Source organism: Apodemus sylvaticus, chromosome 6 (genome assembly GCF_947179515.1).
Source record: "Apodemus sylvaticus chromosome 6, mApoSyl1.1, whole genome shotgun sequence".
Lineage (NCBI taxonomy): Eukaryota > Metazoa > Chordata > Mammalia > Rodentia > Muridae > Apodemus > Apodemus sylvaticus.
Window position 1 is genome coordinate 95,471,847 of NC_067477.1, and position 26,993 is coordinate 95,498,839.

The following is a 26,993-nucleotide window of genomic DNA, read 5'->3' on the forward strand; positions in this document are numbered from 1 at the left end:
TTGAATATGCTTTGACCAGGGAGTGGCACTAATTAGGAGGTGTGGCCTTGTTGCAAGAAGTGTGTCATTGTGGGTGTGGTCTTTAAGACCCTTATTCTAGCTCCCTGGAAGTCAGTCTGCTTCTGGTTGCCTTCAGAAGAAAATGTTGATCTTTCAGCTCTTCCTATGCCATGACTGCCTGGGTGCTGCCATGCTCCTACCTTGATGATAATGGACTGAACCTCTGAACCTGTAAGCCAGTCTCAATGTTGTCCTTATAAGCATTGCCTTGGTCACAGTGTCTGTTCCCAGCAGTAAAACCACAACTAAGACAGAGTGGAAGCATGTGGAATCCCATGTGAGCTGAGTTGCTTGGTCAATGTGCATCTCCACTCCAGGAATGGTGGTGGTGGTTTACACAACTGGACAACTTTGATGACTTGGTCTTGGAGAGATTTTGGCAGAAGTGTTTGGGAAACACTTAGAAGTTGCACATGTCAGAGTGAGAACAAAGTGGTCTTTGCTGTTGGTCACAGAATAAAATCTATCTGTTCCTGTAGAGGAGGAGGACAGAGAACAGCTCCCCTTTGCCTGCACCACATCACAGGGTTTTTTGAGACTGTATTTGTGGTAGAAGAAGTGAGGATAACTGCTGGTCAAGATAAAAGATGGTTGGAGTCCCAAACCACCACTAGTCTACAGTATTTGTCATATTGTGTAAATGAGATTTGTAAATGACTCTTGTGATAGGCTTGGGGACTACACAGTGGTCACCTGACTAGACTAACCTCTGATTTTTCTCTGCCCAATTCCTTTCAAGTGTGAGGTTGTGTGCTTTTTCATCTTGGGAAGCACAATAAAGGGGATCACAGGAGTTTCATCATGCCTGGGGCTTGAAGCGAGGCCCGGGGGTTAGTCCTGTGTTTGGAAGCCACTTGGAGTCCTCCTGAGTTGGGTTTGACCTATCAATCAGTCAGTTCATTTATGAGTGTCTCTTGAGTTCTTGGTACTATGTGTCCTACTGTGTGTGTGTATGCATGTGCATGGACGTGCACCTACATGTGGAGGACAAAGGACAGCTTCTGTTGTCTTTCAGATGTCATCCTCCTTTGTTCGTGAGATAGTCTCTCTCGAGCATGGAACTTGCCAAGTAGGCTAGCCTGGGACTCTTCCTTTCCTTTTCCGCAGTGCTAGTCATCATGGCTAGCTCATCCCTTTCATATATATATATATGTATATACACATATACACATACACACATGTGTATGTGTATGTGTATGTGTATATGTATATGTATGTTCTGGGGTCCAAACTGAGATTCTGCTGCTTCCAAGCCAAGCACTTGGTGACAGAAACCATCTTCCTAGTCCTTCTTTTCCTACCTTTTTTTGTATGTTTGGTATGTTCATACATGTTCACATATGATGAGACTGGCACTGGTTGGGTATCTTCCTTAGGCACATGGAAGCAGGGTCACTCACTGAGCTTTGAGCACGCTGATTCTTGTTTTTTTGTTTTGTTTTGTTTTTGAGACAGGGTTTCTCTGTGTAGCCCTGGATATCCTGGAACTCACTCTGTAGACCAGGCTGGCCTTGAACTCAGAAATCTGCCTGCCTCTGCCTCCCAAGTGCTGGGATTAAAGGCGTGCGCCACCACCCAGCCCGAGCATGCTGATTCTTATCCCCGTCTCCTCTTCCCAAGTGTTGCGGTTACAAACAGTTACATACAAGCTGCTATGTCTTCTCAGCTTTCATGCAGACACCAGGGACCTGACCTTGGCTCTCACATTCGCTCAGCCTGGCTTTGTTCACTGAGGGCCCCTCTCCCCTTTTAATTACACCAATTAAAGCTCTGGGACAATAGCAGAGCTTCCACAAAGGGGATCCATGTGTGGCTGGCTTATCCTCTGCTGTTGTGAATTCTTCAGGATGTACTAGTTTTCCAGTTTTGGAAGTGGGGAAGCTGAGACCCAAAGGGAGCAGGAATTTCAGTTGTCCTTCTGTGCTTCATCTGGGCCCTGTACTTTGCTGGGGAATTTGCTATATGTGCCAGGTCAGAGAAGACCAAGAGACTTGTACTGAAGAGCTCGCTGTCCAGCAGGGATGGGTGGTGAGAGATGGAGTTATATCGTTCTTGAATCAGCTCTAGAGACCATGGCTTTGACTTTAGTATTGAGAACTTTCCAATTCAACTCAGCTTGCAACTTGAATTGGTTCTTGAGTGAAAGTGTTTGGGTTGCTTTATCATAGTCTAAAAGTTATTCATGTTTAAGAAAAAAAAAAAAACCTCCCCTAACAAGCAAACAAATAAGCTAAAGAGAAAAAAAAACCCAATAAAAAACAGCAACAGCAAATAACCTAAAGAAACTCCCAGAAGTTTCGAACTCTGAGTTGTAAAGTTGAGCTCACACACTGTTAAAGAATAGGCTAAAAGAAATAAACCTTGTACATTACATCTTTTTTTTAAAAAATGAAACAAAAAAACAAAACAGGTTCTATGTGGTCCAGGTTAGCCTAAAATCTAGGATCTCCCTGCCTCAGCTTCCCCTGTGCTGGAATTACAAGAGTATACCACCACACTTGGTCTATGTGATATCTTATTTTAGGGCAAATTATGAGATTTTGAAACTATTCCCAAGGAGTGGTGATTGCTGGATAAAGCAAATGAAATAGGAACATTGGTTGAGCTTTGAAGAGCTTCTCAGTACCCCTCTCCCCACAGCAATCATAAATGAAGCTCATTGGAATCTTATTGCTGAAGACTGGGAGTGAGGCCAGGTGTTTTGCCGACTGTTCAGAGGATCATACAGCATCTCTATCGGGTGTCTGTCTATGCCCTATAACAAGGGACATGACTGCATCTTGTGCACATAATCTCTTTTTCATTTTCTATCTTGATATGATTTTTTTCTAATTTACCCACCATAGGAAATGTATTTTGGGGAAGTATAATTATGTCACATTCATTTTGGCACCTTTAGCTATATAAAAAGATGCTTTCCAAGCTGTGCACAGAACTCAGTTGTTAACCATGTGGCCTCACATGCAGGAAGCCCTAGGCTCCATCCCTAGTGATTTATAAGCCAGAAGTGGTGACATATGCCTGTAATATCAGTGCTTGGAGGTGAAGACAGGAGGGCCCGAGGTTCAAGGTCATTCTTGGCTGCACAGTGAGCTTGAGACCAGTCTGGGCTATATGAGACCCCATCCCAATGCAGTGCAAAACAGAACAGTAGTATCTGAAAATCATTGTTGTGCCAATGGACATGAAGATTGTTCTGTAGGACTCTGTGTACTGCTAAGGGTTAATCCGTATATCACAATGTTTTTATATTTCTGTAAGTACATCTGTTTTTTTGAAATGGTGTTACCCTCAATTTTTAAGGCAGTAATGATACTTTTTCTTCTTGCCCTTACAGTGTTTTCACAAATGGAAGATTATTTATCCCTCCTATAAAAATTATTATACCCAAATTCAGCCTGTCAGATTGGAATAGCGTGCTGGCCATGATCGGAGAAAAAGTCTTCCCTCTAGGAGGAGTTCGAAAGTAAGGTGCTCTCATGTGGGAGCTAGGGATTAGAGGGGGAGAACTGGGTGTTTTTCCTTTATTTTAAGCTGGTTTCATTAATCAGTCTCTTCAACAAACATTGAGCTGCTCAGAAGGCCTGGCATCACAAGGAAGGGCCCCAGGTAAGATGGCTCAGTGGTCAGAGTGCTTGTCATACATGCTTGATGATCTGAGTTTGATCCCTGAATCCCTTGTGAGAGTGGAAGGAGAGATCTGACCCCACAAAGTTCTCCTCTGCCTTCACACTTGCCCCATAGCACACATGCGCTCTTCATTGTACATACAACAACAACATCAACAACAACAACGACACCAACGACAATAGCTAGGAACCTTGCTTCCCACAACCTCTTCTTAGGTGAGTAGTAGCTAGAGGAGGTGCTGTAGTTGGTGGTAGTCTGCAGAAGTTGGGGGACCATTTGAGGATTCAGTCTTCAAGACAAGACACTGATGATGAATGAGGAAGTTCCACTTATACAGGGCTAAAGAGTTTAAAGGAGTCAGCTCAGCACCACAGCCTCTAACCAGGGCTTTAGGGTCAAATCTGTTTTCTACCATCTGAACTTTGTGACCATAGGAACACCACCCACTTTTTTTTTTTTATTTTATGCACGAGTACACTTTTGCTCTCTTCAGTCACACTAGAAGAGGGCATCAGATCCCATTACAGATGGTTGTGAGCTACCATGTGGTTGCTGGGAATTGAACTCAGGACCTCTGGAAGAGCAGTCAGTGCTCCTAACCTCTGAGCCATCTCTTCAGCCCCAGAACACCCACTTTTTGATACCCCATTCCTCACTTGGAAAGTGGAGATGTTAGCTATTTGTAAAAGTCAACCTAAGTTCTTCATCCAGTTTGTGGCATGCTGGATGTGCTAGCAGAGGAGCAGTGGTGGTGGTTGGTAAAGTCTGGATTGGTATGAGCTGAAGGACCTCAGCTGTCAGTGTAGGAGCCATATTGTCCATGTTCATGTTTGTTCATGGTTGTGTTTTGGGGCTGGGATCTAGGCATCCGGAATTATGACCTTTGAGGGAATTCTTGGTGTATCTATCCAATCTCACCTTTGCTATGTAGATGTTCCTTTTTTTTGTGTTGCCCAATCTGGATTGTAGCCAATTATGGTGGCTGTGGGGTCCCAGCCAAGTGTGGTGGGTATGGGGTTCTGGCAGAGAGCTGTTCTGTACACTGGGGCAGGAGAGTCACAAAGAAATGGAGATGGGCTAGAAGGAAAGACTGAGAGGGGAGATGGGAAAGGACTAGGGAATGGAGGTAGACTTGGAATAGTGGCTCCTACAGGCAGGCTGCAGCAGGACTAGGGGTAAGTCTGGAGATACTGGAATGGAGGCAGGAAGGAGGATGAAGATCTCCTACTTGAGTCCCAGCCTAGTGTGGTAGCTGTGTGTACCTGCTAGAAAGAAGTTGTATGGGTCAGTGGACCCACAAAGGATTGGAGATGGGCTCGGAGGACAGGCTGAAGGGGGCCATGGGAATGAACTAGGTGGGTCCTGACTTCATCACCAAGAGTCTGAGTCCCTATGGAGTTCATTTTGGGAAAGTAGTTGAATTGGTTGTTTATTGTTAAAGCAAAAGATTGGAGACATCTAGAGATATTTATCATTCTCTCTCTTCCTCTCTCTCTCTCTCTCTCTCTCTCTCTCTCTCTCTCTCTCTCTCTGTGTGTGTGTGTGTGTGTATGTGTGTGTGTGTGTGTGTGTGTGTGTGTGTGTGCATGTGGGTGTAAGCCAAAGGACCCCCTCAGGTTTTATTCTTGGGACCTATCACTTTGTTTTCTTAGGTAGGGTCTTTCACCAGCCCTAAGTAAGCAGGGCTGCCTGTCCATCATACCTCTGGGATCCTCCCGTCTCTGCCTATCTCTACGTCTCCACCACAGGAATTATAACTGCATAGTCATGCCTGGCTTTCTCCCGTGGCCCTGAGGACTGACCTCAGGTCCTCATGTTTGCAAGGCAAACACGTTACCAACTGAGCCATCTTCCCAGACTCTCTATCCCCCAATTAGTAAGCTTCATTAGCAATAATGTATGAAGGATGCTTCCCACTGCCGTGCCTCATGCTGAGCTGGTATTTTGTGATATAAGCTACGTTATTTAGTTACACGACCTTACTTGCTCATGTAGTTTTCATTTGCGAAATTCTTACTCCAGAACTAATTGAGCTGCTCTGTGTATTGAACACTCATTCTGTGCAGGGCGCACAGTCGGCACCATGCTGAGGTGAGCGTTCTCCTCTCTCGCTTGAGCATCTCTCTATTCCTTCAACCCCAAGCTTCCCTCTTTAATTCTGAAATTTAGTCTTTTATTGTCATACATTTCCTCCATTCCTGTCTTATTTTACTGAGTTTCAAAATGCTTTTTTTCCCCTCTGAAACAGGGTTCAGAGCCTGTGAACCCTGTGTAGCCCTGGCTGTCCTGGAACTCACTCTGTAGACTAGGTTGGCCTCGAACTCAGAAATCCGCCGGCCTCTGCCTCCCAAGTGCTGGGATTACAGGTGTATGCCACCACTGCCCGGCTTTAAAATACTTTTAATCTGGATATCAGTAAGTCTCCTCACCCCCATGTCTTAGCTTTTCTTATATATCTTATTTATTCCCATATTTTCCTTGAAGAAAGTTCCCGAGTCTTCCACACAGAGAGGTTTGCCCCTGTATCCCTTCTATCACCCACCTCACAATTCCGTTCTCACGCTCTATTTCAAATCTGGTCTCCTCCTCTTTGTTTTTCTCCATCTGTTGACCATTGGCAATCTCTCCCCATCACATTGCCTGGCCACTCCAACACTTCTGGTTCAGGTGGGACGACATCTTCTTTTCCACTCTGCTGTCTGCTCCACAAGACTGAAGATGGCTTTGGGTGAACCCTCTTCTCAGGTCTCAGCAGTGAACATCACTACCACAAAGCTGTTTCTCTGGTCTTAGCCTGTGCAATACCACCTCTGCCAGGGGCCCATGGCCTTCCTTCCAAGCTTGCTCTGGGTTTCCTGCGCTCGTCACTTCTTAATCAAGCCTTTTCCTTGCTGTGGTATTGGGCTGTGCTGCCTCTTCTGGGCCTTGTTAGGTCAGGGATGTTTCATTATGCCCTCTTAAACACCTGGAGAAGTGGCCCCTCCGTCTTCACTGCAGAGGCCTCTCTCTTCCCTGTCTAACCCCTATATACCTGTTTCAGCAATATCTGGATGAACCTGTACTGTTGCAAGGCCATGGCAGGACAAGAGCAGACTCCTAGGCTTGAGTTTCCCGCCAAAAGCCTCTGTCGTGTCACAGAACCTGTTCTGGCCCTGTGGTTCTCCACTGTGTTCTCCTCCACTGTGCTCTCCTGTGTTTTCTTCTCGAGTTGAGCCAAGAAAGGTGGCTCTCAGGAGAGGCCCCAGGAACAGTACCAACAGCATCCTGCACTGGATAGAAGTGAAATGCCCAGTATGAAATTCCCAGGCCTTAAGTCAGACTTAAGAGTTAACTTGAGCGTCAGCTGGCCACCCAGGGATCGAGTTTACCCTGGAGAGAAGGCTAGTTTGGGGTCCTATCTGCTTCAAGGGTTCCACAGTCACCTTCCTTTCACTCTTCTAGACTTGTGCAGATGGAGTGGGCCATTTCTTTCTGTCTTAGCTTGCCCACAGCCTATTCTCTACTCCTTGAAAATCTTCAGTCCTTTGTATAAGTTAATGATGGAATCCCCTCCCAGAATGCAAGCTCTTTAAGTAAACTGCTCTTCGGTTACATGTCTTGTTGTGTCTTGTTGGCATTTTGACCTTAGTGATAGGTAGACACCTGGGCTTTGGGCTTCTGTATAGGTCTGTCTGGCTACTCCAGAATGCTTCACTCATTGCTACATGATGGGTTACCGCCTGCTACCACTCTTCAAGACAAATGGATTGTTTTGTTTTGTGAAACTCGTGGTTGAATTACATCTTCCTCCTCTTGAAACAGAGAGCTGAGATATGTTCAACTCTCTATTGCCATGACAGAAACACCCGAGATAATCACCTCTCTATGGGAAAGGGTTTGCTGCAGTTCATTGATTTCACCTAAGAGTTGTCTTGCCCACTGCGTTTGCTCTGTGGTGAGGTACACTGCATCATGGTGGAAGTACACATCTAAGGAAGCTGTTAGCCTCATGAAGCAGCAGAGGAGGGGCTAGGGTCCTACTTCCATCAAGGGCCTGATTCCATTAGCCAAGCTTCTTTATGCCAGCTCAACCTCTTAAAGTCCCCATCACCTCCCAGTAGTACAATGGACTGGGAGCTATGTTATCAGGAGACAGCAGACTGAGCACTTCATAGGTTGCTCGGACCCTTGACTTTGAGGAGTAGTCATCTCCATTTATGTTGTACTTCCTTATTGTCTTATGTGTAATAGACCGATAATCGAATGAATTGAGTCTTTCCTTAAATTAACCAGACAGTGATGAGTTGCCAAAGAGTACCGAGTGTAGTCATTTGGTCATGATAAAAAGGCCCATTATTTGCTAACAAATGCTGATTTCTTTCCAAAGTATTGTTACAACAATGTAAGCCAATTTGTATTAATTTTAGCTGCTACTAGTTTAAAATTAATTGAATACCAACTAAGAACTGATCATGTTCTTGAAATCCTCTGAGGATTTGTGCATAATGAAAGATACACTTTAATTAAAAAGCCCTAAGCAGAAAGCATTCAGTCCAGGAAGAATAGCTCCCAAAGGCTTCCTGCCGTGTTCTGTATGCTTGCTGGGGAGTGTAGTTTCTCAGGTATTTTACATGCTGGTTCTTATTAAAGGTGAAGCAGTACCCCTGCATCCTATACTCCCATGTCCCCAAACCCACACCATTCTCTCTTCTTTGTTCACAGGTTGTTTACGATGGATGGACATCTTTTGGATGATTCAAAGAATTTGCAAGACAATCATTTTTATGTTGCTGCAGGACTGGAGACTTTCAAATCCATTCCTTACTGGCGGTCCTCACGGGTCCCCAGTGAGGTCCAGCAGTGAGTATAACTTGTACCTTTCTTTTAAATAAAAAAAAAACTGTCTGTTTGTCTGTCTGTCTGTTTGCCTGTCCATCTGTCTGCCTGTCCCTCCTTCCCTCCCTTCCTCCCTCCGTCCCTCCCTCCCTCCGTCTTTCCCTCTCCCTATTCATATATTGATCTACCTAGGGGGCAAATGCCATGTTATACATGGGGAGATCAGTGGATAACTTGTGGGTGTTGGTTCTCTCCTTCTTCATTGTGTGTCCTGGGGATCTAATTCAGGTTGTCAGACTCAGTGTCAAGTGCCTTTACCCACTGATCCATCTTCCTGGCCTCTGTGCCTTTTTATTTTGAGTGTTGTTGACATTTACCTCTTTTTCTATGTTCTTTCTAAAATATATTAAGTTCAGATACTGGTTACTTTTCAGTAGTAACTGAAACTTGATGTGATGTCTGTCTGTCTGTCTGTCTGTCTGTCTATCTTGTATTATCTGCCATCTTTCAATCTATCAATCAATTTTTTGTTCTTGCTCTCTAGCTCTCTTGCTTCTCTCTTGCTCTCCCCCTCCCCATTCCCTTCCCTTCCCCCTTTCTCTCCATATGCTCATGGCCATGGCCAGCCTCTACTCTACTCTCTCTCTGCCTTTCTCTGCCTCTACTACCCTCTTAACTCCCCTCCCTATGCTCTGAATAAACTCTATTCTATACCAAAAAATCAATTATTTATTTATCTATTTATACTTGCACATTCTCTCTCTATATGTGTTTACATATGTATGTATATAGATAGACATTTTGAGCCTTGCATTTCTAAAATCAGTCATGGAATGATGGACTGCACAGTCTTTGATATTCCAGAGTCTACACTGTGGACACAGCCAGGCCAGGTCAGTGGTTCTCTGAGAACAGTGTTGGAAAGGCATAACCCACTGATGTGTGTGTGTGTGTGTGTGTGTGTGTATGTGTGAGCTGCTGGTGCAGGCCTCCAGTGCCCATGACATAGGGAGGGGGGTAATAGAAACATGTAAAATGGTCACTCAGACCAGGGTGTCTGGTGGTGTTTAGGGGACAGACAGCTTTGGATCTCAGTTATGCCACTAATCAGCTCTGAGGTATGGGGTGGACTTGCATCTCTTAGGTCTTGGTTCCTTGCAGAGTATTCATCCAGTTTTTGCTTCACTAGGTAATGGTGAAAGCTGCACAAGCAAGTGATAGCTATGTGCATAATCAATGTGCATATGTGCTATGTGCATAATCAATGCTTTGGAAAGCATCCAAACCATTAAAATGTCAGGCTTCCTCTAGCATTAACAGAAGCTGTTCTTGTGACACACTAGACCAGGTACTACTCTATCCTAGTAAACCAGTGGCTATCTGATTTTCAAAGATGATGTCCTTTTCTCCCAAGCCAGGAGATGGCGGCTCTCATTGGCTAGGTCTTTGGTAGAGAGCAGGTCTCCTTTCTCAGTCAAGGATGCTCCTGGAGTTTATAAAGACAAGGGGCATCTGAACTGAGCTTGAATGTACTAACTGTCTATCTTTTGCCTTTTAGGAGGTTTGGGAGCAATGATAAATACACACAAACAAAGAAAAGAGTAAGTTCTGAAAGGAGAATGACCACTGTTATTGATTCTGTTGTTTCCTGGTCTTCTGAGAACCTGGGGCGGCAAATAACTTCTAGGGAACTGGGAAGAGCTAGACCTATCCATGTGAGAGAGAGGAGGAGGATAGTGTGTTGGCTTAGATTTTTCTATGTACTTTAATAAGGATTTTAAACACTTTAACATCCCTTCTAGTCCACTATCCACAAGAGGTAGTGGAAAGGAAAGGTTAATAGGGCAAAGGAGGATGTGGACCTGTTTAGAAACAGTTCTTTGAGCCTACTCTAATCTTCATTGTCAGGATAGCAGCACTTTAGTTTTCATGAATCCATTCCATCCACTCAAACACTATTCAGGAATCAGAAATAGCAGTTCTATCCAGAAGAAATCATGAGGCTCTGCCAATTGGCCCAGATCTTCAGAAGCAGCTAGAAGCTTCTAGAATACCACCAGCAGTTCTTTGGTGTGTGTGTCTCTCTCTCTCTATGAAGTCAGGACAAATGCTGATCAGCAAAGAAGGCAAGGTGTACCAATGCCACAGCATCATCAGTGAAGGCCAGTATCAGTAAAGCCCAAGGAAGACCAGCACAGTGTGGCAAGGCGAACCAATCCTCCACTGTCTGTTGAGTTATATTTATACCCTTTCCAAATATCACATGTTCTCTCAAGTGTCTGCTCTAGCAAAACATCACATGCCCCTTTTCCAGGTAGCTCCCAGAAAAACCCTATGTATTTGTTCTTAGCAAAGCACCTTCCCATGTGTCTGCTTTGGCAAAAACATCCTTCTATAAGAGACTTTCCAGAAAAACAACCCATGACAACTGAGTCACCAAAGAAACTAGAAATTTCCACTTCAGTGGAGTTTTCTTTGGAGCTTGGATCCTAGGGAGACACACAGAGATGGCACTGCATTCTGCTCTCAGAGCTTAGGCAGTCAGATCAGCACACCGGGGATTGGGCATAGATCATCCTTTAAATTTGAAATATTTGTCCTTTAAAATGTTTTTATACTATAAAGCAGAGATTATTGGGCACTCAGCGAGCTTTTCACAAGAACAGTACAGAGCTTTAGACACACGTACTATCAGTTTTAAATGGGGTACACTGCAGCATGTTGAAATGCTGCTACTAAAATGAGATCTGGCTTTCTGTACTTACAACACAACTCTGGATTACTGCAACATCCTTTAAAACCATCAGGGGCATTTAACTTTGTCTCTTAGGTGAGGTGAACATTTATGTATTTGGCTGAATTTGCTTCCAAATACTCGAATTAAGACGGGGGATGGGGGAGGGAGGAAAAGAAAAAGGAGAAGAAATTATTTGTAGCACAAAGATTGGTGGGGTATTAAGAACCTTTAATTTTGTGATGACTATGCATTTTATTGTTATTGTTTACAGATAGTATAAAAGTTGTAAAAAAAATTTCAGGTTTCCCTTACTGTGCTGTGGCAGGGTTAATATTTGAGCCTTGTTTTGTGTATACAGTGTTTACTGGTACAGATTTGGAGTGCTTCTGAGCAGTAGCTTTTGGTAGGCTTCAAAGTATGTCCTCAAAAGACTGGAGGAGTCCATTTTGTGTCACCTCTGGTGCAGTATCCAAGCCCACCCTAAGCTTGGAAGCCAAATGACCTCCAGCTGTGGACTTGGGAAGGAGGCAAAACTATTTGTTTGTCTCCTTCAGAAGGGGAATGGAGGAGAGTGGTGAGACCCAGAGAGGCTTCTCGGGTTCCTGGGTTTGTTGTCCTTGTCTACCTTAAGGACCAAGGAGTCTACATGGCCTCTACTCCTGACACCTTTTGTTCTTAATCTGCATATTAGGTGGAGTTCAAAGTAAAAGAACCTCTTCAAAATGAGAGTGTACCACCTAAAAGTCAGGATTCTGTTTATTATGCCAAAGAGAAAAAGCAGATGGACACACAACCTTTCATTCCAAGTGGTGCAGGTAATGGGATATTTCATCTCCTGCAGGCTACAAAAAGTGTCTTCTCTGTATGTGCATATGCGAGATGCATGTTGTGTATGTTGTACATGTGTGTATTGTGTGTATATGTTTCACGTGTGATATATATGTGTGTATAGTGTGCATATGTTTGTTGTGTGTAGTGTATATGTGTGTATGTGTATGGGATAGGTGGTATATACATATGTATGGCATGTAAGGTGTATGCGTGTGTGTGTGTGTATATGTATGGTGTATATATAGTGTGTATATGTGAGGGGTTTGTGGTATCCAATGCGTATTGTGTATATATGTATGATGTATATAGTAAACGTGTATTGTTTTTATATGTATGGTGTGCATGGTATATGTATGTATATATGTTTGATGTGTGTGATCTATGTGTGTGTAGTATGTATATGTATGAGGTACACTGTATGTATGTATGTATACATGTATATATAGTGTGTATATGAATGGCATGTATGTATATTATAGTGTATATATTTATGGTGTATGTGGTATATATATATGCATAGAGTGTATATGTATGGTATGCACTTTAGACAAAGCTTATTTTGTAACCTCTCTTTTTAGAATTACTTGATTATCAAGCTTGATAATCTCAGCTTGAGGAGAAACAGTAGGCTGCTGACAAGATCAGTAACATTCCAAAGCTGAGGGCAATGGGAGTTTAATTAGGAAGCCTTAAAAATGTCATATATAAAATAAATTCCACATTTACATCCACATGAGGACCATAGATACTCTTGCTGTGTCAACTGAGCCCATCTTTTGAAGGAAGCTTGAGCATAGACGCCATTTAGCTTGTTCCTGTGTACCTTTAGAAGAGGGATCCAGATCTCACTGTAAAACGAAATAATTACGATAGCTCTCATCACGCCTACTTTTATTCTTATTGCTGTACTGTCCTCTCTGCTGCACCCTTTGGGGTGCTTAGGTCTAATGAGGCCCTTCCTGAGGTATGTCTCCATTTCCAGTCTGACAGATGGGGTGGGGGGTGAGGGGATGGACTTCTTAGTGTTTGGTTATGACGCAGACAGGAAGCAGGTGAGAAGTGTGGGAATGTCCCTCCTACACAGCTCTACCAACGAAAGCAGGTGGGAGAAGACCCTCCCACACTGTTCTACAGACAGGAAACAGGTAGGAGATGTCCCTCCCACATTGCTCTATAGGCAGGAAGCAGGTGAGAGACTGGGTGGTTTGGGAAGCCTCTGGACATAGAGATGCTCAAGTTTCAAGATCTGATACCTTTGTGGGAGCTGCAACAATTGGGCCCACTGAGCTGAGGCCTCTACAGAAGCAAAGACACAGAGGGGGACAGAGAGGGCAGATAGGTGTGGCAGGGGGCATTTGGAGTTGGGGACTTATCCCATCTTGACTTCTGTCTGATGGTATAAGAAGCTCAGGAGCTGCTGAATTGAAACTTTGATTTGGGTCAGAAAATATAAATTGGGGATCAGTTTCTCTATTGGTTTGAAAGGATCGTCTGTTACTTTCCCTCAGAAGGCGATGTATATAAAGCACAGACTCCTGCTAAGGAGACCCAAGAAGCACTGGAAGTCAAGGAGGACCCGGAGGTGAAGGTGGAAGTGCCAGTTGATCAGGTGGGTAGCAAGGGCTGGGACCATTTTGACTCAGTTGTGTCATCCTCGACTTCTCCTATTCCTACTTCAGCCTCACCCCCCAAGTTCTCCCTGGCCTCTAGAAGGTTCCATGTCTGACCAGTTAGCTACTTACCCATCCTTCGAGTCTCCATGTCAGACACTTTTTTTCATCTGTTCTTCCCTCCTCAAGCGCTTGTGTTGAAAGGGCCATGGACAACTGTCACCTGTTAGTGTCTCTGCCCCTGTCTAAGTTGTGGATGCCACAGAGTAGGGGTAGCCATCTGCTTTGCTCAAGATTGATATCCCAGTGCCTATCAAGGTTCCTGGCATGCACACAATCCTTCAGATTTATCTGTGGGAGAAGGGTTATCTACTAATGGAGGTGACTTGTGAGGATGACCAAGGAAGGGCCACACATTGGGTACCTGGTGTAGTGCCCTAGGTCTGCTACCATCTAGTTCCTGTCTCCTCTGCAGGAGGGGCAATGAATAGAGAGTCTCAAGATAGTCTCAGGGAAGAGGAGGGGAGCACGGAGAAGGGAAGGGAGGGTGACATCGGGGCCTCTAAGCTGGTGACTGGACAGGGGGAAAACCAGTGTGAAAGGGAGCCAGGTGGGCTGCAGGTGCGACCTTCAGGGAGCTGGCAGGAGCAGGGAGGAGTGGGCATGAAAAGGCTGTGCGCTGGCTGGTGAGCTCTGGCCTCACTGGCTCCATAAGAGCCTCACTTGCTCCATCAGAGCGCCGCTCCTCCCCTCACCCCCCACCCCCACCCTGTTTATTTCAATCGCCCACACCTGGGCTCGCCTCCTTCTCCTGCCCACCACAAGGCTGTAAACACCACCTCCAGCTGTTAGCCTTGGTGGAGAAAATTTATAATCTGGGAAAGGTGGGTGTTAGCATGTGGGTCCCACTTACACTGCTCTGAGCCAGACAGGTGTAGAGCTCTTGGAATCAGGGGCACCGCCCAGGAAACCACTGAGTCCTCCCACCCCTCTTTGGGTAACCCAGCACTTGAACTTTGCTTCTTGCTCTGCGATTCCTTTCCTATAGCACGGTTTTAGCACATTCCAGCCATTTATCAGCTTCCCTTTCTCGGGTATCGATCAGTCTTTTCCCTGTGTGTCTGGCTGCAGTTTCCAAGTCACAGTGATGTTATTTACTCTTCTCTTTGACATGACAAAAAATGAGCAGGCTTGTTTTTCTCTCTCCTTTTTATTCAACAGTCTTATTCATTATTTATTTATTTACAAACGTACAGTCACTTGAACTATTCATATAATTTCACCAGCATCTGGGGCTTCTGTCCCTTGTGTTCCTGGTGTAAATTACTTGGGCTCTGTGCTCTGAAACCAGCTTTAAAAGTGCATTTCCAGGAAGCTTCTTCTGAAGGGCTGTGCAGGCCAGGGAACCCCAAATCTTTAGTCTCTCAGAGACTGCAGCTGGGTGGCAAGACTAGAGCTGGGGACTTCCACACAAGGTGAAGAAGTGGCCGAACTTGTCCTCAGCTTTGCCTTTGGACTATTTTTAGGCCTTGCTCCTCCACTGATCTATCGGCTCATTGTCTGCCTTCTTGTCATCCTTGGGTGTCAGAATCAAGCTCAGAGAGCAGTGTCAGTCACTGCAATCTCACTAGGATGTTGGACAGAAAGCCATTTTTCTTAAAACCTCTAACAATGTAAATATTTCTGTGCTTTTTAGAGTGTCATTGTAACAAAGAAAATTATTGCTCTCTCTATAATCACTTTTATGTGATGTTGGTCCTTGTTACTGATGCATTATTTTGTGTGTTCTGTGTTATAAATCAATATTTCCAGCATGAATTTTACTATTTATGCCATTTTTATTTCTTTTTTGATACAGGGTTTCACTGTGTAGCTCTGGCTAGCTTGGAATTGGTTATGTAGACCAGATGGCTGTGAACTCACAGAGATCCATCTACCTCTGCCTCCCAAGTGCTGGGAATGAAGGCGTCTACTGCCATGCCTGGCCAACCTCACTGTAATTTATATACAGTGGATATGTGCCCTTCAGTTAACTGTGCATTTGATGTCCATTGTGTTTGACACTGTGGTGTGGTTTTTCTTACTGTAGTATAGTGTAGTCTGAGAGGAAGGAATGGGCCAGGTGGTAGCTCAGGGTTTCTTCTGGAATGAACTACTTTGGAGAAAGAAGAGTCAGGCAGGTGACGGAGGTGGCCTCTGCCGGTACCCTCCGTGAACAGCATCAGACCATGGTAAGAGACGCTTGGAAGCAGGGTTATCTACTGGTTCTTCTCTCTTCTGGGAAGGAGTGGGGGTGCTGCAGCGAACCCAGACTTTCTAGTGGTTAGGTGACAATGTGAGTGCTGGCTTTGCAGCAGTGAGCAGGTGTGGCAAGGAGACCTCCTAAGGGTGAGCTGGTGAGCTGACCTTCATCTGTGCTTACCTGAGTAACCTGGGGAACTGAAGGAAGAGGCGGGGCATCAGGGCTTGTTGTCCAGGCGGAGTGTTGGAGAGAGCGGGTGTGGGAAGCTTGTTTCCTGCAGACCACACTGGTTCAGTTGACTCTGCGCACTCCACCACCATCACCACCAGCACCATGACCTTATTCTTCCAGTGTTTGTGACACGCAGCTGAAATGGGCACAAGAAACCCTGTGTGATGTAGTCAGTAGACAGAAAGTGCAGTCAGGCAGAGGGACACGCAGGACACACAGACAGACTAGCTCCCTCCACCCTGGGTTCTCTATCTGGATTGGTAAAGGGCATGGGTTCCTCTTTGCCTGCTAGGAAGCAGTATACACCTGATCTCTCTCTCTCTCTCTCTCTCTCTCTCTCTCTCTCTCTCTCTCTCTCTCTCTCTCTTTCTCTCTCTCTCTCCCTCCCTCCCTCCCCTCTCTCTTTTCTCTCTCTTCTCTTTCTTCTCTTTTCCTCCCCCTCCTCTCTCTCTTCTCTTCTTCTCCCCCTCCTCTCTCTCTCCCTCCCCTCTCTCTTTTCTCTCTCTTCTCTTTCTTCTCTTTTCCTCCCCCTCCCCTCTCTCTTCTCTTCTCCTCCCCCTCCTCTCTCTCTCTCTCTCTCTCTCTCTCTCTCTCTCTGATAATGAAAACACCTTGGTCCCCAGGGCCACTGAATTCTTGTCTTTTCTTTGTCCAGAGTCTAGAAACTTCCTCCAGAACCCGGTACTTTTCTGTCATTTTTGGGACACTTAAATCTGCACCGAGGCCAAGGAGGAGGGCAGCTGATTGGCTGCAGGCAGAGGGACAGGCAACTCTATATGACTATAGAGGCTGACTGTCAGTCCTCTGTGTTCAAGTTCATTGTGTATTTAAAACATTTTAGACAAGGTCTCTCTTGTAGTCCTTGCTGGCCTGCTACTCAGAGAGATCTTCCTGCTTCTGCTGGAATGGAAGGCATATGTGACCAAACCTGACCCCTTATTCCACATTTTACCTTATTTATTTAGTTTGTGTGTATGTGTATGGGAGTCTATGTGCCACAGTGTGTGGGTAAATCAGAGGACAGCTTGTAGGAGTCTATTTGTTTTCTATTCCAGTCCTGGGGACTGAACTTAGGCCATCATGCTTGGTGGCAAGCACCGTCACCCACTGCACCCTCCCACTGGCCTCTGATTGTGCATTTGGACTCAGATTTCTACAATGTTCTTATGTCTTGCCTTTATAAAAATCCCTTTTTTAGGTTGTGTCCTCATATATAGATAAACCTTTATGACTAGATCTATATATTTTTTATCATGCAGCCCTCTTTTTTTTTGGTCCTGCAACTTCTGTCACTTGGCTTCTGCCAACAAACATATGTACAGTTGATTTCTGGATATTCTTAATCTATTAGCATACTTTATAGAGTTCATATTATATCCCAGCTTTCAACTCAGAAACTCATTTTTAGATTTATTTGTTTTAACTTTAGGTGTGTGTGCTCACAGTGGGAGAGATGCTGGAACTCCCTGGAGCTGCAGTTACAGGCAGATGTTAACCACCTAACTAGGGTCCTGGGATCCAACTCAGGTCCTCTGCAAGAGAAAATGTAGCCCTGCCATCTGGGGCTCATGATGGCACCAGTCTAACTCCTGTTGCTTTTTCCTCCCTCCTCTCTTCTTTCCTCCCCTCCCCCTTCCAAGCTATGCATTTTCATAGCTTCCTGCTCTTTTACTACAGTGCTCAGAGCATCGAGCAGTAACCTTGCCATAGCCTGGATGTTCTCCTGGTTTGAGATCACCAAATATCTTAGTTTATTATTTTTGAATTCAGCCACACTCAATTTGTTTTTCAAGACAAGAGTTTTTTTCCTTTTTCCTTTGTGTGTGTGTGTGTGTTTGTGTATGTGCATGCGCATGTGTGAGTATAACTTTGGTTGTCCTAGAACTCACTCTGTAGACAAAGCTGGCCTCAAACTCAGAGATCTGCCTGTGTGGATCCCCCAAGTGCTGGTATTAAAGGTGTACACTACGACCATCCAGCTCATACTCAAAATTTTAACACACAGTCATACTAGCCAGATGATGTGCCAGGAAATAATGTGAGTGGCTTTTAGTCCTATTGCCCATAGGGTCTTTGATCCACTTTAAAACCTCATTAGCAAGGTTTCCATTGGCTGAGTTCTCTTGGAGTTTTGTTTTTCCAAACTCCTACTAGAGTGTTCCACTAAGCTGTGCTTACTGCATTCTATGGCGTCTCTAGCATGTAGCTTCTTCAGTTCTTCCTTATTCCTCCCACAAATCAGTTGCAGAAAACTATGACCCCCCCCCATGGTCGCATTTACCACAGCCATAGCTTGGCTCCTTGGTAGTTGTCTGCATTAATTATTTTTCTCAGTGTTGTGAGGCAGTGAGTGGCAACAAGAACCAATTTAATCAAACAATCTTGGCTGGGAAGTGTGATGGTGGATAGTGAGGAGGCAGTCACATTTTATCTGCACCCAGGAGATGAATGCTTTGGCACTCACTTATAAACACCAAGGTTGAAATGTTGTCTCATCTAAAGATGTTGTCTTAATGAACTTTTCTATTGCTGTGATGAAACATTATGGCCAAATCAACTTGGGGAGGAAAGGGTTTATTTGGCCTTCTACACTTCCACATTGTAGTCCATCACTGAAGGAAGTCAGGACAGGAGCTCACACAGGGCTGGAACCTGACAAGAGTTGATGCAGAGATGATGGAGGGGTGCTGCTTACTGGCTTGCTCCCTGTGGCTTGCTCAGCCTGCTTTCTTACAGAACCCAGGACTACCAGCCCAGGGGGGCGGGGCATCACCCACAATGAGCTGGACCCTCTCCCATCAATCACTCATTAGGAAAATGCCCTACAGCTACACATTTTCTCAATTGAGGTTCCTTTCTTTCAGATAACTCTAGTCTGTGTCAAGTTGATATAAAATTAGCCAACACAGCTCTCAAGTGATAAGTAATGACTTCTTTCATGGATACTATTATATTTGTTTAAAGGATAGACAGGTTTCCATAGTTGCAGGCTCAGGTTTGCCCAAGACATGACCCTTTGCTTCCCTCTGTGCAGAAATGGTTTTAAATTTAATCTGCACATGGTTCTATTTAAATAGACAGGAATTTGTGCCATTCCTAGGTGATCAGTCCTCCAGGTGAGACCTGGAGAGGGTGGACTGATGGAAACTGCGAGGGACTGAATCTGATATCTGATCTGCATCTCTGGGCCTAGGCCATTTGTAATGAGCAGAGACTTGTTAGCTCCTCATTTAGTAGGTGACTTCCTACTATGCCATCACATGGTGAGATGGTCAAACTGCTTCCACACAACAGCAGCTTGTGCTGGGACACTCAGCACCTCCCACTACTGCTATGAGGGTGACTGCCCGTTAGGAAGGTGGGGAGGGACAAGCACTCAAGCCATGGTGCTGACGCCTCTGGAGTTCAGAGTCACAGCAAAAAGTTGAGTCTTTGCTTTGATACTGACACAGCATATTCTGACTGTACCTCCTGGGCTTATCGAGTTTCTCCCCATAGAATCAAGAACAAGTCGCTGGCTAAGCTGAGATGATGGTCTCATCAGGAGGTCAGCACAGGCGCCTGCCCTCTATGGATTGCCTAATTAGTAGACTTGTGTGGAGTAATGAGCCTTAGAGCTTTGGGGTCTCTAGGTATTGAGGGTGGCTCAGAGGAAGCCAAGGAAGGCCTTGTGGGTATTTGCTTTAATGGATAGATTAAAAACACAATTAGCTTCTGCATCCAGGCACACTGTCTGCAAAGGATGGAAACTGCACAGAGCAGATGAAGCATGGAGCATGTATCTGTCACAGAGCACCTGTGATACATGCAGAGGTCTCGGTGATATGGAAGGTTCTAGAGGCAGCAGGTTCAGCTCGTCAAGTGTGATGACTATTCCCATTCTCCCATCACCCCTCCTGCCTTCCTCTGCATGCTGACTTTGGTCTCAGGCATGCTAGCTCAGGGGGCTGCCTTACTTCTATGTCATGTATGAGGAGAGAGTGCTGTTGAGGAGGTCAGAGGCTGCCTCATTTCAGTAGAGACACATTTCCCGAGGGGCCTGTGAAAGACCTTTCTAGTCTTTAGTCTGTATCTGATCCCCCTCATAGACAGGCAGAGCCGTCTGAGCCCCGATGGTCAGTCAGGTTCACTTCTGGGGTCTGGCTCCCCTGAAGTTTATGACTGGTCCTTGAAAACTAGTTGCAACTTAGTTTGTAAACAAATAACAAGATAAAGGATGGCTCAGAGATTGGGAGTGTCACTTCAGGTCATGAGTGTTTATCTGCACTCACGTGCTCTTCTCCACATCAGGGAGCCATCACATCCCTGACATTTGTAGCTCTACATATTCAAGTGCTGACCGTTTAACGAGTGTTCATTTCTCCAGATGACTTCAGCTTCTTGAGGATGTATTTGTTTGCATTCACGATCTCTGACATCTCTAACAGAGTGGGATTCAAAGCAGTGGGTGTCCTTTCTCTATTTATTGGATGAATGAGCGACATAGCATTGGCTGTCACATCAGATTCTCTTTGAAGAGTTTTGAAAAATCTGTTTTTATGTAGTTTGCACAGTCCTTGCACATAGGATTAGGGTTTCGTGTCTATAAGACTATAGGAATGTAGCATCGATGCCACCCTAGTCTGATTGATGGTGAAGTAATGAGATTGGGACATTGGCGATTAGCCCTGTCTGTACAGTCACGCACCTCTACTCTAACATGGCCTAGGACAGCTGGCAGCAGGTTTCTTTGCTCAGGGTAGCTCTTTGCCTGTTGTCAGTTCTTCACCGTTTTTTAGTTCAGGCGTGCTGTGTGTCTCACCTTCCCCTGCCAGTTGGTGCAGCCCCACCCCCTTGCCTTGGCCCAGTGTCCTTTGGGATCAGGGCAGTAGAGAGGATCTTTCCTGTTGGGTGTCTTGGGAGATGTGATGAAGGAGCGGGCTCTGGTTAGCCCCTCTGAGGTCATGTGGTACACACCTGTGGCTTGCTGCTGTCAAGTTAGCCTGTCTCAGCAGATGGGCACTGAAATGCAAGTAGCTCACCACAGAACTGCTCAGATGAGAGTGGGGAGGGGAGAGAGTACTGGACGCTGATTTAGTTGGCTCACTTCCTCTTTCTCACACATCCCTAAGACCTGGGAAGGATTTCTCCAGGGGCTGAGAGCAACCAGGGTACAGAGGGTACCTACAGAATGGGGAACAGCCCTTTGGCTGGTGTCCTGTGAGTACACCAAGAATTAAGAAGGAACTACTATTTGCTAACCAGAGGCCCCATAGCATTTTAAATTAATGAATCAATCAATTACAAATACTTGTTGACATATTTGTATTTACACATGAGGGTGTGTGCTTTCCACAGCATGAGTGCAGAGTTATGAACGACTTTGGGAGTCAGTTGTCATCTTTCCCATTGTTCACAGAGCATCCCTTCTGTACCCCAGGCTAGTTGACTCAGGAACTGATGGGGGAGTCTCCTACCTCTGTTTCCTGACTCACAATAGGAGTACATTGGAGTATAGACATGTACATTGGGGTCTAGTTTTTACATGGGTTATGGGGATCTAGACTCCGGTCTTCAGACTTATGCAGGAAATGTTTATTTACCCACTGGGCCATCTACCTGGATATTTATTTATTTCTGAGACAGGGACTTGCTATGTAGTCCAGGCTGGCCTTGAACTTTCTCCAAAGCCCTGACTGTACTCAAATGCATGATTTTCCTGCCCCGCCCTCTTAAACTCTGGGATTACAGGTATGGCATTACCCATCTCCTGGTCTTCCTATTTACATGAAAAGATGTTACAGAGCCTCTCTCTAAAGATTTCTCCATTTCCTTGGTGGAACTACTGGTAAAAATGGAGCAAGCAATCCAGTATTTGGAAAAGCTGCGCTCCCTGCTTCCAGTTCTGTCTGTAGAACTGCTCTGGCACAACGGTTCACAACAGAGTTTGGCACCGACCATGGCTCAGCTTGACCATGCATTTTCTCCCCAGGCACCAGCTGAAATTGTTAAAGAAATTGATGAGATAGGTGATAGCAGCCCTGGCCTGGAAAGCGGCATGGTGAGTAAATTTCATTTTAATTTTGATAGTGTTCCAACCCATCTTTTTGTGATAGGCTGGGCAGAGCTCATGGTTGATGGTCAAGGATCTGGGAACACAGGCTGGTCCCAGATCACAAATGTGTATCTGAGTGGAAGCACAGTGTATTTCGCGAAGGCATAGGAGTGATTCTAATCACCTCTGTACCTGTCTTAACCATTATTTCACTTTACTTCCCATCACAATGGTGTAAGCTTTCCTCCAACAGGTTTTAGTGTATAGGCAGGTTGGGGTGGTAACCTACAGCAACCTCTGTGATGGTAGTTTTCTGTAATGAGGCAGCCATCCACACTTACCAGCAAGTGCTGTGTCCACAGCCACTGTCTGGGAGGTCAGGCTGTGTGTGTCTACCTGTAAATGGTAGCTCCAATTGGTGTGGGACACAGGGCTGTAGCTTTCTGCTTGTTCTTCCTGTCCAGGTGTCTTGGAAACGTCATCTGGGGAGGCAGGTGTTCCGGGGTCTCTTGAGTCCAGGTGGTGACGAGTCTACATAATATGTACACACTGGGAAAACAAAATATACTTTACATATGCAATCGTGATTATGTCACTAAGGAATGGATTGTCCTGGTTTCTTTTCAACATTCTATCTCCAGGTGTTCTTCAATGTTTCAGACATTTGGCCAGGTTGACCAGGGGTGCTCTCCACAGTTGCAACAAACATGGGCTTCAAAGATGATGGAAAGGGTGCCTGTTTTTTCCTTCTTTTTTTTCCCCCTAGTTTGGCAAGTGGCCTTTGAAAGAAGGCAAAGGAACCACAGGACATTTGTTAGGTTTTTATAGGCACACTAGAGGAGCTTGGGAATCTTGGGAGTCAGAGAAAATGACACCCTCACAGAGATCATCCTTCTTCTGTGTACACGCCTGAAGGGCTTGGGTTTAGGGGTGGTTTTTAGTGAAAGGACTGGGTATGTCTAATGGAATGGAGAGCACTTTCTAATGAAGAACAAGGGTTAATTTTATTTTTTCCGGTGTCATGAGTTAGGGCTGTTCTGGGAACAGGAATAATGATGAAGGAGATTGCCTCAGAGGACCAAGGGTTAGAGGCTGAAAGGGCTACTTGTCCTCACAGGGGTCATGGGAAGAGAGGAGATGATGCTCATGGGTTCATGGCAGGGATGCACGTGCATTTCAAACTTCTTTTTACAGGATATTTGCACCAAGTCTGCCCTATCACTGGTACTAGCCTATGACAGATTTAATTTTATAGAATGATTCAAAATCTCCCTCTCAATGAGAACGGCATTGCAGGAATAGCTGCAGCTATTAGAACCCCATCTTAAGGGAAGGGGCCAAGGGCTAAGATATGGAGTGTAAGGTGGCAGAGAGCAGGTATCTTCCTTCTGTTGACAAGCACTAGGAAGGTTATGTGGGCAAGTCAGAGCAGATCAGGACAGGGCAGGGCAGGGCAGGGCAGGGCAGGGCAGGGCAGGGCAGGGCAGGGCAGGGGGAACATGCTGGGACACTCTGAGTACTGAGTGCCCCACGGGCACACACTAGTGCGGGTCCAGCTCTTTAACATAGATGTAAAAAAATGAAAAAGAGGAAAAATTCAATGGAAAACAACTTGTTAACATTTCTGTCTGAAGTCAATGGATGGGACTTCGGATTTCAACTTGGATTTGAACCACACCAAAGTCTGAGTATTTCCAGCAGTGAGCCAAGCCAGTTACTGGTTTTCTTCTCAATAGATATTTGCTGTCAGTTTTCCCAGTCCATTTCTCACAGACAGGGGAGAACCAATTGCCTGGTGTTCTGTCTGAGAGTGTTTGGTTCTTCCAACTCTGTGCCCTCTCCTTGCTTTCTGGCTCGCCCTGCACAGGCATCTCTGCTGTGCTCTTTATCTCTCTACTGGTGTGAAACACACCATGAATTTGAAATTGTTTGACCCTAAAATCTTCCAAACCATGTCTTGGGAGGTCCTGAGTGATCCAGCATTTGTGTGCATTAGCACAGCAAGCACTGGCCCCGAGAGAAGCCACACCCCACTGGGTTTCCTGGCCAGCAGGCCACTGTGCTGTATGCCCACTCTTAGTGAGTAATTTACATTCATTGGTAAGTCTATTTTTAGGGCATTTGAGACTGACCGTATTAAGTTTCTCAGACATGTTAGTGCTGGCTGGCCACTGTGAATATGGACTGTGACATCCCTAAACAGCCGAAATGGTTTTGTCATTTTACATGTCTTCCAGAGTTCTTTAAACACTTTGAGTTACTTGTGACAGAGCCATTCAAATTTAAATATATAATAAAAAAATAAAATGCAAGTTGCCCTGTGAAGCTGTAAGAGACATTGTTAGTACGAGCAGTATCTAAAAATATATTTCTGATATTTGATCACAGACTGTCTAATTTTTTTTGGTGGTAAAAACATATAAACTTTGCTGTCTTGATAGTTTTTAAGCACCGAATCCAGCGACATCACTTACATTCATGCTCTGCACACAATCTATTCCTAAGACAGTATCATCCACCACACAGTCCGTCCTGGAAGCAGACTCCCTCTTCTCTGACTCCTCCAGTTCCGAGGATCAGCGCTAAACCCTTGACAGCCTCAGCCCGAAGGAGCTTTTCAGATGAATTTGTTAGGATTGAGACTCTCCTTAGGCCCAGGAGTTGTGGACAAGTGTGTTCATTTTGTTTTATAAATGTGTAAAATAAAAATTAAAAAAAAATAGAGCCATGCGTCCGTGTGAGAGTTCTTCCTCCTGAGGACCCTGGAAATAGGTGTAGTGTGGGCAGTCACAACAGCCCTGACAACAACTATATTCAATTCTGTCCCTATCATCAAAGTAGAAAGTTAGTAACATTAACGAATGGGAGAAGCCCTTCTGTGAAGTGAAAATGAAATGTGTGCTTTGTCCTTTCACACCTCCAACTTGTCTTCATTGAAGGTGATTTTTTAAAGGAATATTCTCCAGCTTTAAAAATTCCATTTATTTCTGCTTCTATTTCCTTATTTGTTGTGCGGGTACTATGATGTACATGTGTTGGTCCTGGAACAGAATGCATGAGTCAGTTTTCTCCTCCCACTGTGTAGAACCTGGGGATAGAACTCAGACCTTCAGGTTGGTGGAGGCAGCTCTAACAGCTGCACCACCTCACTAGCCCTGTACTTCAGTTCCTAATGGTCTGATCTGTGTGGTACCACTAGTTGTAAATGATTTGTAGAGAAGCAATGCTTTACAAATCTATACTACCTACATTTTGTGAAACCAGATGTAAAGATTTTGGAAACATGAATTTCCTTTTCAGAATATAGAAGAAAAGTCTGATTGGTCAGTGTATGCCCAGACAACATGATTAGGACTCAGTATAGATAGCCTGCATTTCCCACACCTCTCCAGTGGGGTCTGCAAGCCAGCTCTGTAGGGTGCCATAGAGAAGCCTTCTACTTGGAATGACAAATTTCATGGGACTCCAAGGGTTTCCTGACATTGGGTTGTCAATCGTTTAAATTATTTTTTTAAAGTTTTCCCTACCCTGGAGATCCTATATAAAAGCTTCAGGGGCAGGTGGATGACGTAAAGTGCCTTCTCTGAAAGCACAAAGGCTTGAGTTTAGAACCCCAGCACCCCCCCCCCCACACACACACAGAGGATGGTAGTGTGCACCTGTCCTCAGCGAGTGTAGTGAGTGTGTGAGGTGAGGGGTGGAGCCAGGCAGAGTCCTGAGGCTCCCTGATGAGCCCCAGTTTGGTGAGATCCTGTCTTAGAAAATAAGGTTGAGAGAAATTCAGGAAGACACCTCACGTTGACCTATTGACCCTGTATTTACATGCATGAGCACCTATGCAAGTATACATGCCTGTACTTACCCACACAAACATGCATACATTACAACACACACACACACACACACACACACACACACACACACCTCTGAGAGAGGGCACAGGAGGAACTGACTTTACATTTTAGGTGATGAGATATTTTTTTTTCCTTCCCAAGACTTTGTAACTTCTTGCTCCTGGTAGGTGGCACAAGCTGTCTGTCCCTGCAGATGCTGCCTTCTTTCTCAGTTCTCTAGGTTCCCCTATGAAGGTTATCCTCTGCCAGTCCAGCCCTCATACCCTCCATAGCTCACTGAAGAGTCTGCCTTCTTTTCTCAGCTCTCTAGATTCCCTGTGTGTCTTCTCCATGGCTGTCCAGCCATCTACTCTTCCCCTGCCACCTGGTCAGTCCAGTCCTTACTAGAGTTATCTGTGTACCTAAGCCTGGGTTTCCATTTGTGCCCTTCTTATCTTTAGCATTCCTCCCATTCCTAGGCACACAGAACTGATCTCGAATCTGATGGAGAACTTGGCAGACACCTAGTAAACTTTGAGCAACCAGAAAAGCAGCACGGGGCCAGTTCAAGGCACAGAGTGCTAGAATCAGGTCACCCCCAAAGACATAACAGTTTTCTAAATGGAAAACCAGGCTTTTGTCTTTGAAAAATATTAGTGAGATTAAAAGTCAACCAAAGCAAAGAAGAAAATACTTGCAATGCAAGTCAATGTTTCTTAATTTGAAAGAGCTCCTAGTGTCTTGAATACAGTTATAGCCCAATAATAGAAGGCAGATGGAAAAACTCACTGAAATGACAGCTCCCTAAGTTCTAATCCCCATGTCTCAGTCCTATTTAAGGAATAGAGAATAAGCAATGTGGTGTTTGCCACTTAACTCAGGTCGATAATGCCCAGCGTTTAATAAATTTAATTAACAATTTCTTATAGAGTGTCCTTGCAGATAGCTGACAATATTTATGTAAATATAG

The 26,993-nt window shown here is 45.0% G+C and overlaps 1 protein-coding gene across 3 annotated transcripts in view; it reads left to right on the forward strand.

Annotated features, from left to right (window-relative positions):
• Dcdc2c (doublecortin domain containing 2C) overlaps positions 1–24,776 on the forward strand; it is a 36,909-nt gene extending 12,133 nt beyond the window's left edge. Inside the window, exons 4-10 of one of the 3 annotated variants that reach the window (XM_052184752.1) lie at positions 3,398–3,526; positions 8,392–8,529; positions 10,064–10,106; positions 11,934–12,057; positions 13,582–13,682; positions 22,128–22,196; positions 24,684–24,776. In XM_052184752.1, coding sequence (XP_052040712.1) covers positions 3,398–3,526; positions 8,392–8,529; positions 10,064–10,106; positions 11,934–12,057; positions 13,582–13,682; positions 22,128–22,196; positions 24,684–24,776 — 697 coding nt within the window. Of the gene's footprint in view, positions 1–3,397; positions 3,527–8,391; positions 8,530–10,063; positions 10,107–11,933; positions 12,058–13,581; positions 13,683–22,127; positions 22,197–22,443; positions 22,510–22,654; positions 22,730–24,683 lie in introns of those variants that run through there. The other 2 variants (XM_052184753.1, XM_052184754.1) reach the window with 2 other exon arrangements.
• Positions 24,777–26,993: the final 2,217 nt, after the last annotated feature.